The sequence below is a fragment of the Carcharodon carcharias genome, chromosome 14 (genome assembly GCF_017639515.1).
Source record: "Carcharodon carcharias isolate sCarCar2 chromosome 14, sCarCar2.pri, whole genome shotgun sequence".
Classification (NCBI taxonomy): domain Eukaryota; kingdom Metazoa; phylum Chordata; class Chondrichthyes; order Lamniformes; family Lamnidae; genus Carcharodon; species Carcharodon carcharias.
The window spans coordinates 52,309,087-52,323,672 of NC_054480.1; the positions used below are offsets into that span (position 1 = coordinate 52,309,087).

Here is a 14,586-nt window from a genome sequence, read left to right on the forward strand (position 1 = left end):
CTCTCCAATCCCTAACTAACTCCCACACTCACCCCACTCCCCCGTCCAACTCCCCCCGTCCCGCACCCCAACACCCAAAAGAGGATGAAGCTGGAATTGAGGGAGGGATATCTAAAAAGAGGCAAATAACCAAAACTACTTTGATCTGGTAAAAGGGGCAACACAGTCTCAAAGCGCGACACAGTATTATCTACCGGTAAAATAAAATGGCTGTTTAATTTTCATTTATACTGAATTGTTATTGACAGATTATTTGAAAAACATTGTTAAATTCTAGTTTGTCAGTTTGTATCTGAAAATATATCACATGACTTATCACAAGATTAGGTCATATTTTTCTGATAGTCCTGAACTGTGATGTATGTAGTTTGCATTATTCTGGAGGAACTGTGATTTGATGTTAAAATATTTCCCATCTTCTATGCATTGTATGCATTCGCACATCACTTTAAAACAATCTTTTTTGTTGGAATGCTTCCTGTTTTACATTCCATCATTTCTCTTTTCAAATTCACTTCCCCATCTATTTCACAATTTGACTCACTAGCAAAAAAATCTTGAGAGATATTCTTCAACCAATGCCAGGTCCTGATTTTCCATTTGTTTTTTTTTAATTAATGAAGTTATGTTGTGCTTTAGAAATATCTTAACTTTGATCCTGTACAATAAACAGAAATGGTGCACACTTAGGATACATGCTGACCTTTACACTATGGAATAATTTGGTTTCAGTTTGATTTTGATCAATTGTGATTTGTTTTTAAAGATTACGTGCAGTAACAAAACTATGGACCTAATGGAGAAGAGTGTTTCGGTGCAATAGTTTGATCATTGTTATCCAAAAAGAAAATCCACCCATTCTCATCCCTAATTTTATGAATGGAATATACTGTCGAGATTTGTGCCAAGATCTGCAATGGAATCTTAGGGCTTTGGCAGAAGATTTAGGGATGTATGTGAATAATGAACACAATCAGTGTTGATGTACCTTTAAGGTTTAAAATGATTAAGCTTCCTTGTGAGGATGTGGATATGGGACACCTTTTAATATTTCCACACATATAGATGAATTTCATTCTTATTAATATGTGGTAGAATTTTGCCCTTGGCGGACGGGCTCAGCAGGGGAGGTCGGGAAGCCGCCCGCTGCCCGCGATTGGCACCGGACCAATCACGTCGGCAGGCCCATTAAGGCCCACCCAGCGTGAAACACAAGCGGTAGCACTCAGCGCTGCCTGTGCGGGCAGGGGGAGGAAGGTGAGCGGGCCAAGCACAAACTTCACGCATGCGCACGAGTGAGCGCTTCATTATCTCCCTCAGGCACAGAGCAGTCTCAGGGAGATGAAGCGTTGTTTAAAAAAAACAAATAAAGAAAATAAAAATGTAATAAAACATGTCCCCTCATGTGACTCCGCCACATGAGCAGGGACATGTCATTGATTCAGTCGTAAAACTTTTATTTTTATTTTCTTTTGAAAATCTCATCCCGCCCGTGGATGAGGTTTCAAAAGAAATGCAAAGGCCGCATGGCCTTTTCGCCTGCCCATCAACCATTTGGTTGGACGGGCAGCGAAAAGTTTAGGTTAATTGATTATTTAATGGCCTTAACAGGCCTTTTAATTGCCAGCAGGCACACTGCCGCTCCACATGTGCCCACTGACCGAACTATCGCATGACCGTGGCCGACGTCAAGGCATGTCATTTCACGCTTGAGTCGGTCGGGCGTCCGCCCGCTGGCCCAGCGAAAATTTCTGCCCCTGGAGTCCAAACACAAGTGCTGTATTTGTAGTTATAAATTTGCAGTAATATAATGTGAAACAATTTTAATTTTTATGCAACTTTTATAGAATGCCTTTCATGGCATCAGGACGTCCCAAAATACTTTACATACAATGAAGTACTTTTGAAATGTAGTCATTGTTTTAATCATAGAATCTTGAATGATACAGAACAGAAGGTTCCTATCGTGCCTGAGCTGGTTCTTTGTTAAAACTATCCAATTAGTCCCACTCCTCTGCTCTTTCCCCATAGCCATGTAAATGTTTTCCCTTCAAACATTTATCCAATTCTCTTTTGAAAGTTACTACTGAGTATACTTCCACCACCCTTTCAGGCAGTGCATTCCAGATCATAGCAACTTACTGCATAAAATGGTTTCCTTTATGTCATCTTCTTTTGCCAATCATCCTAAATCTGTTTCCTCTGATTACTGACACCATTTATCTGTCATTCACTCTAGCAAAACCTTACAGGAAGTCTCTTCTTAATCCACGCTGCTCAAAGAAGATCAAGCTTACCTTCCCCAGTCCCTCCGCACAGTTGAAGTCCCTTATCCCTGGTAACATTTGAGTGAATCTCCTCTGCATCCTGTCTAATGTCTTGACATTCTTGCTAAAGTATGGTATCCAAAATTGAACAGAATACTCCAGCTGAGGCCTAACCCAGTATAGGAAATGTGGGAAACACAGCAACCAATTTATGCACAACAAGCTCCCACAAACAGCAATGATATATACGACCAGATAAAACTATTTTAGGGGGAGAATTTTCGGCTCAGCCAGCGGGGGCGGGGCCCACTCGCTGAGACGTAAAATGACACGGGGTGACGTCGGACATGCGTCCCGACATCATCGCGTGTCATTTAGATTTTCGGTTCAGCAGGCTCACAGCCAAGTCAGCTGCGCGCCCACTGAACTGTCAAAGGCCTGTTAAGGCCATTAATTAACTAATTAGCCCTATTGAGAAAGCTGCCTGTCCAACCTTAAGGTGAGTGGGCAGGCAAAGAGCCCAGGTGGCCTTCGCATTTTTCATGAAATCTCATCCACAGGCAAGATGAGGTTTCATGAAGGGTTTATAGATTAAATAAATTTTCCATTAAAGTTCATTGACATGTCCCAGCTCGTATGACACTGTCACATGAGGGGCATGACTTCAATATTTTTTCTCTATTAAAATTTTTAAAACTTAAAACTTATCTCCCTGAGACAGAGCGCTTCCAGGCACGCGCCACACTGGGCAGGCCTTAATTGGCCTGCCCACGTAAAATGGCAGCACGGACCTGATCGGGGGCACCAATCGGAGCCATGCCCAGCCCGTACAGCCCCCCCAAAGGGGGGAAAATTCTTTCCTAGGTGTTGATTGAAGAATAAACTTGGCCAGAAGTCTTCCTCACCTTTCAACAAATTGTGCCGTTGGTTAAAGGCAAAATACTGCGGATGCTGGAAATCTGAAACAAAAACAAAAAATGCTGGAAAAACTCAGCAGGTCTGACAGCATCTGTGGAGAGAAAGACAGAATTAACATTTTGAGTGCGCATGACTCTCCTTCAGAGCTGAGTCATACGGACTCGAAACGTTAACTCTGTCTTTCTCTCCACAGACGCTGTCAGACCTGCTGAGTTTTTCCAGCATTTTTTTGTTTTGGTGCTATTGGATCCACCCGCGAGGGCAGACAGAGCCTAGATTTAATGTCTCATCTGAAAGATGCTTCCTTCAATAGTGCCGCACTCCCTCAGTACTGCACTGCAGTGTCAGCCATGTTTATGTGTTCAAGTCTCTGGTTTGGGACTGACTCAAAGGCGAGAGTGCAACCACTGAGCCACAACTGACAAATGTTGCAGTCCCATAATGCCAATGTTTGCAATCCTCTAACACAACGGCATGGGTATTTTTGATGAGTCTTCAAATAAAATGCAACACATATAACCAGCGTGGGTTGTGTATTTCTCACTGGAAACGTACATCTATGCCATCTTAACACTCTCATGAACTTTGTGCATTTCCACAATTTAAATAAATGAATACTGACGCAAATACTATGAGTACAGTTATTTAATATGAGTTGGTGGGGAAGGCAGGAGACAAAAGTGATTAGCAATTTGCAGATGACATTCTGAATTGGAAAATTCAGAAGTTTTCAAAAGCTTTTAAATGTTGTGGTAGGACCAGCCATTGAAGGTGAAGACCAACAAGCTTGGTAACCGAATTCTTTGTATTTTACAAAAAAAAAAATTACCAAGTCAGCAGAAGCAACAGAAAGAAAAATGCTGCATAATAGGTTGCCACATGGAGGAAACACTTTAAAAATAGCTTCAATGGTTCTGTACTCTATCATTTCTTCCCTCTGAGAAAATTCTTAAATTATAAAACCAGCATTTCAAAAAAACCTGGGCAATACTGAATCCTGAAAGGGCCACATATTCCTTTTGAATCTCTAAGCTATCTCATGGAGATTCAAGTCTTTGCAAATAATAGATGATTTGTAAAATTCAGTTAATTGTGCAATCTAAATACCTTTCCAAAACTAAAGCCTTTATTAGCTATTTTGTTTCTTGTACTCTCAGAACTCATCATATTCATTAGAACAACTTCTTATTCTCTCGATCCTGTTCCCACTAATCTGCAGATCACCCAACTTTCCTTCCTGGTCCCCACTTTAGCCAATATTGCAAAAGGTTCTCTCTCTTCAGGTGTCGTCCCTTTCTTGGTTAAATCTGCAGCTGCTATCACCCCCTCTGCAAAAGAAACAACCTTTAAGCCCTCTGTCTTTGCAAAATGCCATTCCTTCTCCAATCTCCCTTTCCTCTACAAAGTCTTTGAATGTGCAGTCACCTCCCAAACTCGTTCTCATCTTTTCCTGAAATCCACGTTTGAATCCCTCTAATCATGTTTTCACCCTTGCCACAGTACGAAATGGCTCTTATCAAAGTCACAAATGACACCCTCTATGATTGTGAGAAAGGTAAACTTTCTTTCCTGATCTTGTCTGCAGTCTTTGACATGATTGACTACACCTAGCTCTTCAAACAGCTCTCCAATGTCATCCAGCTTGGTGGGACTGCTCTCACCTGATTCCATTCTTAACATTCTAATTGTAGCCAGAGAATCACTTACAAGAGCTCCTCCTGCTCTAGTGTCCCACAAGGATCTATCCTTGGCTTCCCTATTTTTCATCTACTTAATGCCCCTTGATGACATCATCCGAAGGCACAGTGCTAGTTTTCACATGTACACTGACAACACCTAATTCTACCTCACCACCACCTCTCTCAACTCTTCCACTGTTGCTAAACAACACTGCTTATCTGACATCCAGTGCTGGATGCATAGAAATGTCCTCCAATTAAATATTGGGAAGACTGAAGCCCCCACTTTTGGTCCCTATCAACTCCATTCCCTAGCTACTGACTCCATCCCTCTCCAGAGCTGGCAACTATTTGAGATTAATCCAGGCAACCTTGGTGTCACATTTGATCTCTAGATATACTTGTGCCATCACTAAGACTGCCTATTTCCACCTTTATAACATCACTCGACTTCACCCCTGTCTTAGCTCATCTGCTGTTGAAATCCTTACTCATGCCTTTGTTAACTCTAGACTCAACTATTTTAATGGTCTCCCACGTTCTGCCATTTGTAAACTTGAGGTCACCCAAAAATCTGATGCCTGTGTCTTATCTTGCAGCAAGTTCCATTCCCTTATCATCCGTGTGATTGCTCACCTACATTGGCTCCTGGTCAAACAACACCTTGACTTTAAAGTTCTCTTTTTTTTCCAAATCCCTCCATGGCCATGCCCCTCCCTACTGCTATAATCTCCTCCAAACCCACAACCCTCCAAGATATCTCCTGCGTTCCTCTAATTCTGGTCTCTTGTGCATTTCCAATCATAATTGCTCCACTATTGGTGGCCTTGCCTTCGGTTGCCTAGGCCCCAAGCTCTGGAATACCCTCCCTGCCTCTCTCAGCCTCTCTACCTCACTTTTTTTCTTTAAGATATTCCTTAAAACATCTGTCTTTTACCAAGGTATTGGTCATCTGACCTAACATCTTATGTGGCTTGATATCACACTCTTTTTTTTCACAACGCTCCTTGAAGCACTTTGGGACATTTCATTATATTAAAGGCACTACATAAATCTACATTGTTGTTGTAATTTCTTGTCAACCTTTTTGATAACTGAAACAAAAGCAAAATACTGTAGGTGCTGGAAGTCTGAAATAAAAACAGGAAATGTGGGAAATATTCAGCAGGACTGGTAGCATCTGCAGAGAGGAAAACATCGTTATGGCCAGATCTTCCCGGGGTGGGAGAGAGGCAGCACGACCAAAAAAAAAAGTGGCTCTGGCAGCCTGCACATTGGTCTGCTGCCTCTGGTCATGATGCTGCTGACTTTCCCGAGGACTGGGTGGGGGGGGGACAATAGGGAGTGGGCAGAAAAGTGAAGTTGCCCACCTTGTTAATTGGGCATGTCATTAGGGAGCTTGTTAAGAGCTTGTCTTCTGACTTCCTGAGGTTTGCATGGTGACAGGCAGTCATTAGGAATTCTCTGAAGCTGACTTGCTGCAGCCTGGAGGACACAGGGGAGTTAGCATTGATTTTTTCTTTACAAACCTTCACTTTTTCCATCAAGTAAAACTATCTAGCGGCAACGAAATTTTAACAATCAACCTATTCCTGGTCCCAGCTCTCCATTTGTCCTGGGGCCACTTCGAAGGTGAAGATCCTTTCATGTTTTTAAGGCCACCCATAAATGGGAGCCACAGCAACAGCTGCTGATTCAGGCCAAAATGTGGCCCACTTTCTTGGTGTCCCACCTCCATTTCTACCGCCGCACCTCCCCCCAAGCCTGCAATCCCCCTTCCCATCCCGGTCACTAATTGGACGGCAACCCCATTTCAGAGGTCATTAGGCGCCACTTCCTAATTCCCACCTCCATTGGAAAAATTTGGCCCTTAAATGTTTCAGGTCAAGGACCTCTCATCACGGCTCGGAGATAAATCTGTCTCTCTCCCCCACAGATGCTGCCAGACCTACTGAATACTTCCAGCATTTTCTATTTTTATTGCTAGTCAAGTTTTGTCCTTGTTATAATGGAGCACTGAAGTCATGTCTAGTCTGGATTTGAAGTGAATGAGCCTCACTATGAGCTCGTTCTTTAAGCACAATACAGGCTGTTCCCAGCACACAGGATACCTACAATGATTGGTCAATTAAAGTGTTAGCTCTTGGTGATCATAAGCCAAGTTCTGTTCAATTATTTTTCATGTGGTGAGTTAAAGAAGTGTAAAATTGAATCAAAAGGTTATTTTATAATCTAGCGACAAACTGTTTGTTACAATGTTCACTAAGAATTGTGACTTTTCCAGTGATATTTTATTTTAAATAAATTATTTTAAATTTATATTAAATTACAATGTTTTATTTGATTGACTTTTTCTGCAGAATTACCACATTTTTAGCATTTAACCACCTAAAATCAACAAAATAAAATATGGTTATGCACCAGTAACAGTGGACTAACGATCCTGCTACCCTATCCAGATGGATATAGTATATATCAAGATTGGGATTTTAAAAAATGAACAGACTGAACTGACTGGAGCTTTACATTAAGGCTCACTGACATATTGCCATCACCTGGCATTGCCAGGTGAGTTGTTGTAGACTCACTGACATGATCAGTTCACTATAACGGTAAAGGTCCGCATGAGATCAATTGGTTATCCCAAGTGAGTTAGCACTGTTATTGTATCTATTACTCACTGGTACAGACTAGTTAAAGATAATAATTTAGTAAGTCCATCCTTTCATTAGTCCATCTGCATATGCAATATCCATCTCTAAATGATAATTACCTGCCCCTCACCTCCATTTTTAAATATTCTTCAATTTGTCGTGATTCAAGAAATACTGTCAATAAAGCTATTAATTTTTGTCACTTTCACTAATTGAATTGATATATGGACTTAAGGAATCTTCTACTATAATTGCAATAAAAGATCAATAGAAATCCTACACAGTTGTTAGGACTTTAGTTACAATCTAAGTGACATAACCTTTTCTGCTTAGTTTTTGAAGTCGGGATGGAATATAAAATATAACTTACCTGCAGGATGGTTTGGGTTTTGTCCAATGAAATGGATGAGGGGGCATCAGAAAAAATGGGTCAATACCATAGACATCTTTCTTCACATCCTGACATGGCCCTGAAAACTCGGCAAAATTCAGTGTGGAAAGGCTAGCAAGTTTTTCACCTTTACACATGTCAGTTTTAAGGGAGGATGGTGGTGTATGATCCATGATCCGGGCCTTTGTTGGAAGCATTTCATTGTTGGAATCTGTGGTGAGAGTGCTCATAGCATCAGCAAGACTTGCAGAATTTGAAAATTGGTGAAAATTAGGTTCATCTCTTGAAATAACTCTTGGCGATGCCTGTGGAGAAGGAGTTCTTGAGCGGTCGCAGGAATACCTCCTCTTTCCACAGGGTGATGACGACCTCGAGGAAGGTCGGGGGGTCGGGGATGGTGACCTTGCACCCTGCCAATTTTCAGTGTGAGTTGATGGGGAGTTGACAGGAGATGTTCTTGGAGAATGGTGAGCACCCTGACCTTGATATTCTTCGGAGCCATTCTTTGGGGAGACACACGGCGATGTTAGTGGAGATGTCTGAGGGGACATTCCATAGTGGGAACAGCTCGACTCATGAGACACAAAGGAATGCCAACTTGTGGATGAGCCACTACTGGCTGGACTCAGTGGGTCTCTGTATACAATGCTTTCTGAGCCTGGCACAGGCAAAGTAACTCGAGGAACTGCAGTGGGAGAATGATATGCTTGCTCTCCGCAGCTGACTGCATGAAACAGTCCAGGTGATGGTGTGATCTCGATTCTTGGGCTTTCTACTCCAGATGATACAGGGGGCTTTGCAGCTTCCAGGTAGTTTTTGAAATCTCTGTTTTCCACTTGGCCGTATCCACTCATGTGTTCTCCAACTAGTACTGCAGATGCCATGGAGCTACATGACTGAGATCCATAGTGGGAGACATCCATAGTTGGATAACCAATCCCAGAAGGAGGAACAATGCCTTTGTGAGAAGCAGCAACATTTTCTGCCTCTGAAAGAAAGGAACACCATGTTATTGCTTTAATAGTAGCATCCATATTTTTCAAACTGTCAGATAGCACCCTGCTATTCTCAGACCTGAGCCAGTAACTTGGAAGATGTGAACAAAACCTGATCTGAAAACAGACCTTAAAAAAAAAGTGGCGCTACTCAGACTCTGAAAATATAAGTAGAGCTGAAAGAAAAGTTCATAAGGAAGGGAGTTAACCACCCTTATATTGAAATGATGGCCCAGATTGTGTGGTTGTAACGAAGTGAAACTATCAGCATTCTCCATCATTACAGCTGTGAAACTGACAGGAACTTATCTGTACATGAACAGTTCAATGCAGAAATCTAGAAGTTTCTCTCAGCAATTGTCTGCTCCACCATGGAGTGCATTGTTCAAGTCCCCACAGATGACAGACTTTAGAAATCACTGATCTGAGAACTTTCCCATATTTTCCTCAGTTACCAATTCCTGAAAAGGTTATGCCTTCTTAAATAGGTGCTACTGTGCTGTTAATGGTGTACTGTGTCATAACTACTACTGAACAGCCTCCTTGTCCTGAAGAACTAATTTTATATTTAGGGAATGTCAAATATCTCCATTATTATAGGAAAATTCAATAATTTAATAATATGGTTTGAATCTTCTGAGGAGCAGCAATCACATTGGATTGCCACTCCACTCCTACTTTTCTGCGCCTCACAGGAGCTCCACTTTTCTGGCCGGGACTTTTGACTCTGGCTTCTGCAGAAATGTGGAACATATCTTCAATCCGTCTGCTTCTTTGTAGCACTGGACCATCCAGGAAAACCAAACTATGCCTCACTTTTAAGGCTCTAGCTGCCATATTCTCGTAAGTGTTCACTAACATATTGAAAAGCTGTTTCAGCTCTTCGGTGTGTTAGTGTATGAGTGTATCGGTGAGTGAATGAGTGACTGTGTAGGTAGGTAAGGGGGCTGAGTGAGTGGGATAAGTGGATAAGAGGGTAGGGTGGTGAGATTGGGTCAGATTGGGCTCAGGGGGATTCAGGAGATCGGCGGGGAGTCAGGGAGGCATTGCGGGGTGGGAGCTAGTCAAGTCAGATAGGCAGTGGTGGGGGTGGGGGGAGTAAGGTGATGAGGTCGGGGTTGGGGAGGAGTCTATTCTAGGAAAGTGACTATTCAGGTAAATAAGCCGGAACCATCTGAAGCTTCCAACTCAAACTCAGAGTTCGAAACTTTTTCCCAGGGCCCCAGGGAGCTGGGGAATTGCCCATTTTAAGTTCAGACTTCCCAGGCAATTCCCATGGAGTCAGTGCATTGTGATTTCTAGGGGATCGATGATCCAGAGACCAGAAGATCTGGGCCGACAATTTTTAATGTTTGATTGTAATATTTCAGCTTCTTATGTGTACTTCCCAATCCTTAATTCCCTCTCTGTAAATTTCATAGGGGAGAATTTCCTCCCCATCGGGGGTTTGGGGGGTAGTGGGCGCAGGCATGCACGCAGCCGATCGGCACCTGCAATCGGCTGGGTGCCGCCATTTTACGTGGGCGGGCCAATTAAGGCTCGCCCAGCATGACATGTGCCCAGAAGCGCTGAGTGCTCCCTGTGCAGATGGGGGAGGGGTTGCCTGAGTCTGGGCCTGTGCTCTTTCGCGCATGTGCATGACAGAGCACAGAAATCTCCGTGAGGCACAGAGCTGCCTCAGGGAGATTAGTTTAAGTTGAAAAAAAAATTAAAAGGAGAAAAAAAATTTTTAAGACATATCCCCTCACGTGAAACTGTCACATGAGTTGGAACATGTCTGTTAATTTTATTAAAATTTTTTACAAGACTTGAAAAACCTTCATGAAACCTCATCCTGCTCATGGATGAGGTTCTATGAAAAATGAGAAGGCTGCCTTAAGTTTGGCAGGCAGCTCAGTTTATTGCTTTAATTGATAGTTAACTGGCTTTAATAGGCCTTTGACAGATCGGCGGGCACACAGCCAACCTGGGTGTGCGCCCGCCGAACTGAAAATCTGAATGACCCGAGGTTACGTAGGGACACACGCCCAACATCACCACACATCATTTTACACCTCGGTGAGCAGGCCCCACCCCGAAGATTCTACCCATAAAGAGTGAAAGATAATTGATGTATTTTACTTCCTGGCTTGCTAACTATGAGAATTCTTCAATGTGATTGGTTGCTTACCCTAATTGATGACATCACTGTTGCAGGATGTTTGGAAATCTCTTTGACTTGGCGCCAGATTCAAATTAACCTCAAACAAAGTGAAATCCACACCACAGAGATCACTAGATCTTTGTGGACAGTCTCCTTCCAGGTCAGCAGCAAGTATCAATGCTTCACTGCTGACTGTAAATTTGAGCCTCTATGTTTTTGCCTTTGAGCTGCTGAGGTAACTTATACCTATCATTAGTCCAAATAAGATTAAAAACATAATACCATATTCTTGATGATCAATGCACAGACTTTCCAGGATATGAAAATATTATTTAAAGCAACTAAAATAAATGGGAAATAAGAAATAAAACTGGAAAAGAATATCCAGATCAGATGCCATCTTATTCTACAGTATTTGCCCTTCTGTTTCTTTTGTGTGTGATTACTTTGAATGCTTTATGCACATTTTATGCACTGTTGATGTTATAAAATACAGCTGTTACTGTATCCTTCAAAAATGTAATCATTCATGGTTCATTTTTTTTAAAGCATGCACAACAAAATCCTAAATAAAAGATGCTTAAAATGTTAAACTTATGCAGTGTGCTACTGCAGCCACACAGAGCAAAGAGGTCACAGGTCCCTTGCCCATTTCCGATTAGCTGATAAAGGCACAACAACTGGTACTCCAAGCCGCACACCATTCTGACCTGGAACTATATTACTATTCCTTCACTGCCACTGGGTCACAAAAACCTGGAACTCCCATCCTAACAGCACTGTGGGTGCTCCTACTCTACAGAGGCTGCAGCGGTTCCTGAAGGTCGCTCCACCAACACATTATCATGTGCAATTAGGGATGGGCAACAAATACCAGCCTTGCCAGTGATGTTCACACCCAAAAACAAATTTAAAAAACTAACACTCCTGAGTTAGGGAGGTGGGGAATCCACATCTGATCTCTATACAGAGATTCCTGCTAGAAGCAGACAGGTGTTCAGGTGCAGACAAATGTAAAACTGTGCTGTATAGAAACTAGGAAGGTTCCAATTTCAATCACTGGCCTATGTTGAGTTTGTTAATCTTAGTCTTCCTGAAGACAGGTAGGAAGGATAAAGTTGGCCTCACCTGGACTTTGCATGCATATGGCATTGGCTATAGACAGAATTGAGTTGTAATACCCATACAATCAAATATACTGCCAATGTTCAACATCTTAGCTCACATTAACAATGACCACCTAGGGTCGATATGGCTAGCACCCAGGGTATTGTAACTCAGCATGATCAGTATTGCAGACAGGGGAAGCATCTTGGAAGGCAGGAGAGACACTTTTTTCCAAATTATATTACATGGGGTATTCATTTCTATTTAAATGCTACCAGGCAACAAAATAAGGAAAAGTTTGGTGTCCCATAGATTTATAATCACTTCCATTAGTTTTACAGCTAGCAATCACGCATTTTGTCTTGATAACTAATGTTAGTTCTGATTTTATAGTTTTGTCAGTTACAAATAAACAAAATATCCTATGTAGAGTCAATGTAATAATATCTACACATGAAATGTTGTTTCTAATAGTTCACATTTGAATGGAAATCCATCTGCTCTTTAACTCTTTAAAGTTAAGTACAGGGGTTCACATGCAGGATTTCAGATTTACATAAGTCAGCAATTGTGCTGCCATTTATTTTAAACTTCACTTTCCCTTTTTTCCAAAAGTTATTTTACCACATCCCAGTAATATCTTCCATGGGTGTGTTTCATAATGACAGTTGGTTGCAGAAAACATATGCGTTGTTGAAAGTGTGAGGCAGTTATGAAAGAGCGGGCTCCACTACCTACCTTTATACCTGCTTAATACAAATTTAACAGTATGAAGTATTGAGCACAAAATGGATAAACAGCTCATTATACCCTCTATTAATGGGCCATGCACTTACTCTCACCAATTCTCCTGAGGGCAGCAAATTACTTTCATGAAAAGCACTCTTCCCTGGCCTGATGACAACACAAAAAATTCTACAATGTGTGAATCTAATATCATTCAACCATGAACAATCCCATTCTACAAATAGCATTTCAAAGCTAAAACTGTTCAATTGACCAAGTTTATGTTTCAAATTTGCTTCTACTCAGAACAGTCTTCAACAGGCAGCCGATGAAATAAGCAAACCTAAGAGACAATAACCACGTGCAATCTCAAACTTGGGGTTTTAATTGAAATGTTCCCAGAAGTAAAAACCAATGTGGCTGACCATTATGAAACTCAGCCATCATTGCTGTACAGCCTGTATCCATCAGTGAGGAACTATGCTAATCAAGACAGCACATTTTGAAAGAAATGTTGCATCAATAATGATAATACATGACTGCTTTAGTGTGTTGCGAGCTCTGTCACACATCCATATTCTAGCGCCATTTTTACTCAACGTAGTACTTAGCTAGAATTGATTTACTTTATTTGAGAGCTGCTTGACATAAATAAGATGTGATCAACTGCGCTATGTTTTTAGGTTAGTTGGGTTTCTTATTATGATTAAACACCTGATAGTCTAATTACTGCTAATCAAAGTCTGTAGTCCCCAAGTTTCTTTGTGAAAAACTAAAAGAAACCTTTTTTTTATAAGTCTACAATTGATTTTTAAAACCATTCTTAAACAAGCAGGTCAGATACACACGTGCCTCATGTTACTGTTACAGTCTTCTAATACCTGACAGTGCGAAATGTAACTCTTTAAAGATTATGCTTTTTTAAAAAAATGACAAAAGATGAATATTGCTTACAAACCTTTTGTGGCAAAGTCTTCATCGTGACTATTATCAAAAAGTACCGAAAAGTCAAATTCTTCTGAGTCGACCTGCTGGTCTGGTACATTGTAAATGAAGCTCATCTGTTAGCACTTGTGAGATTTTTACCACCTTAATTTTCAACACAGAGGTTTCACAGAGCAAAAGTACTTCAAGTGGCTCTGTATTTTTCTCCACTCCAGAAAAAATGAATCAGGTGCCTTTTCAAATCATCAGATTTTGTTGTCAAATTATGGGCTCCACAGCCAATGAAGAACTGGCTATAAACCCAAACAATAAAAGCTACTACAAAGTGCTTGGCGAATTTCAGCTGCAAGTCTTTCCCTGGGTTGCTCAATGACACCACTCTCGAATTGACAAGTTCAATAATAGCTGCTTCCTGTTACAGCTACAACGTGCAGAAAACAGGCGTGTCCTTTGAACTCAGGCACCCAACTCTCTCAGCCAGTGTCGGTGGAATACGCCTCTCAATGACAGACAGCAGCAGGGGCTCAACTTAAAAATAAACAATGGAAACACTAGATATGTAAGAATGAGTTTCTGCACTTGAACTTGCAAGTTGCATTGAGTAAATATTTTTATGTTGGGAAAAGAACACATAATAAATAGGTGTAGAAAATGAAGTTATATCACTGACAATGTTTTCAGGTGGAACTTTTAATAAAATAATGCTGGGTTTTCAGCAACCACTGTAGGGCATTAACGTCACCTAAACATAACCCAGTCAG

The 14,586-nt window shown here is 41.4% G+C and overlaps 1 protein-coding gene across 3 annotated transcripts in view; it reads right to left on the reverse strand.

Annotated features, from left to right (window-relative positions):
* nfatc2a (nuclear factor of activated T cells 2a) overlaps positions 1-14,586 on the reverse strand; it is a 174,322-nt gene that overhangs the window by 132,475 nt on the left and 27,261 nt on the right. For 2 of the 3 annotated variants that reach the window (XM_041204463.1, XM_041204462.1), the window contains exons 1-2: positions 13,839-14,202; positions 7,889-8,897 (exon numbers count right to left, since the gene is read on the reverse strand). In XM_041204463.1, coding sequence (XP_041060397.1) covers positions 7,889-8,897; positions 13,839-13,941 — 1,112 coding nt within the window. In that variant the 5' untranslated portion in view covers positions 13,942-14,202. Of the gene's footprint in view, positions 1-7,888; positions 8,898-13,838; positions 14,203-14,586 lie in introns of those variants that run through there. The other variant, XM_041204464.1, reaches the window with a different exon arrangement.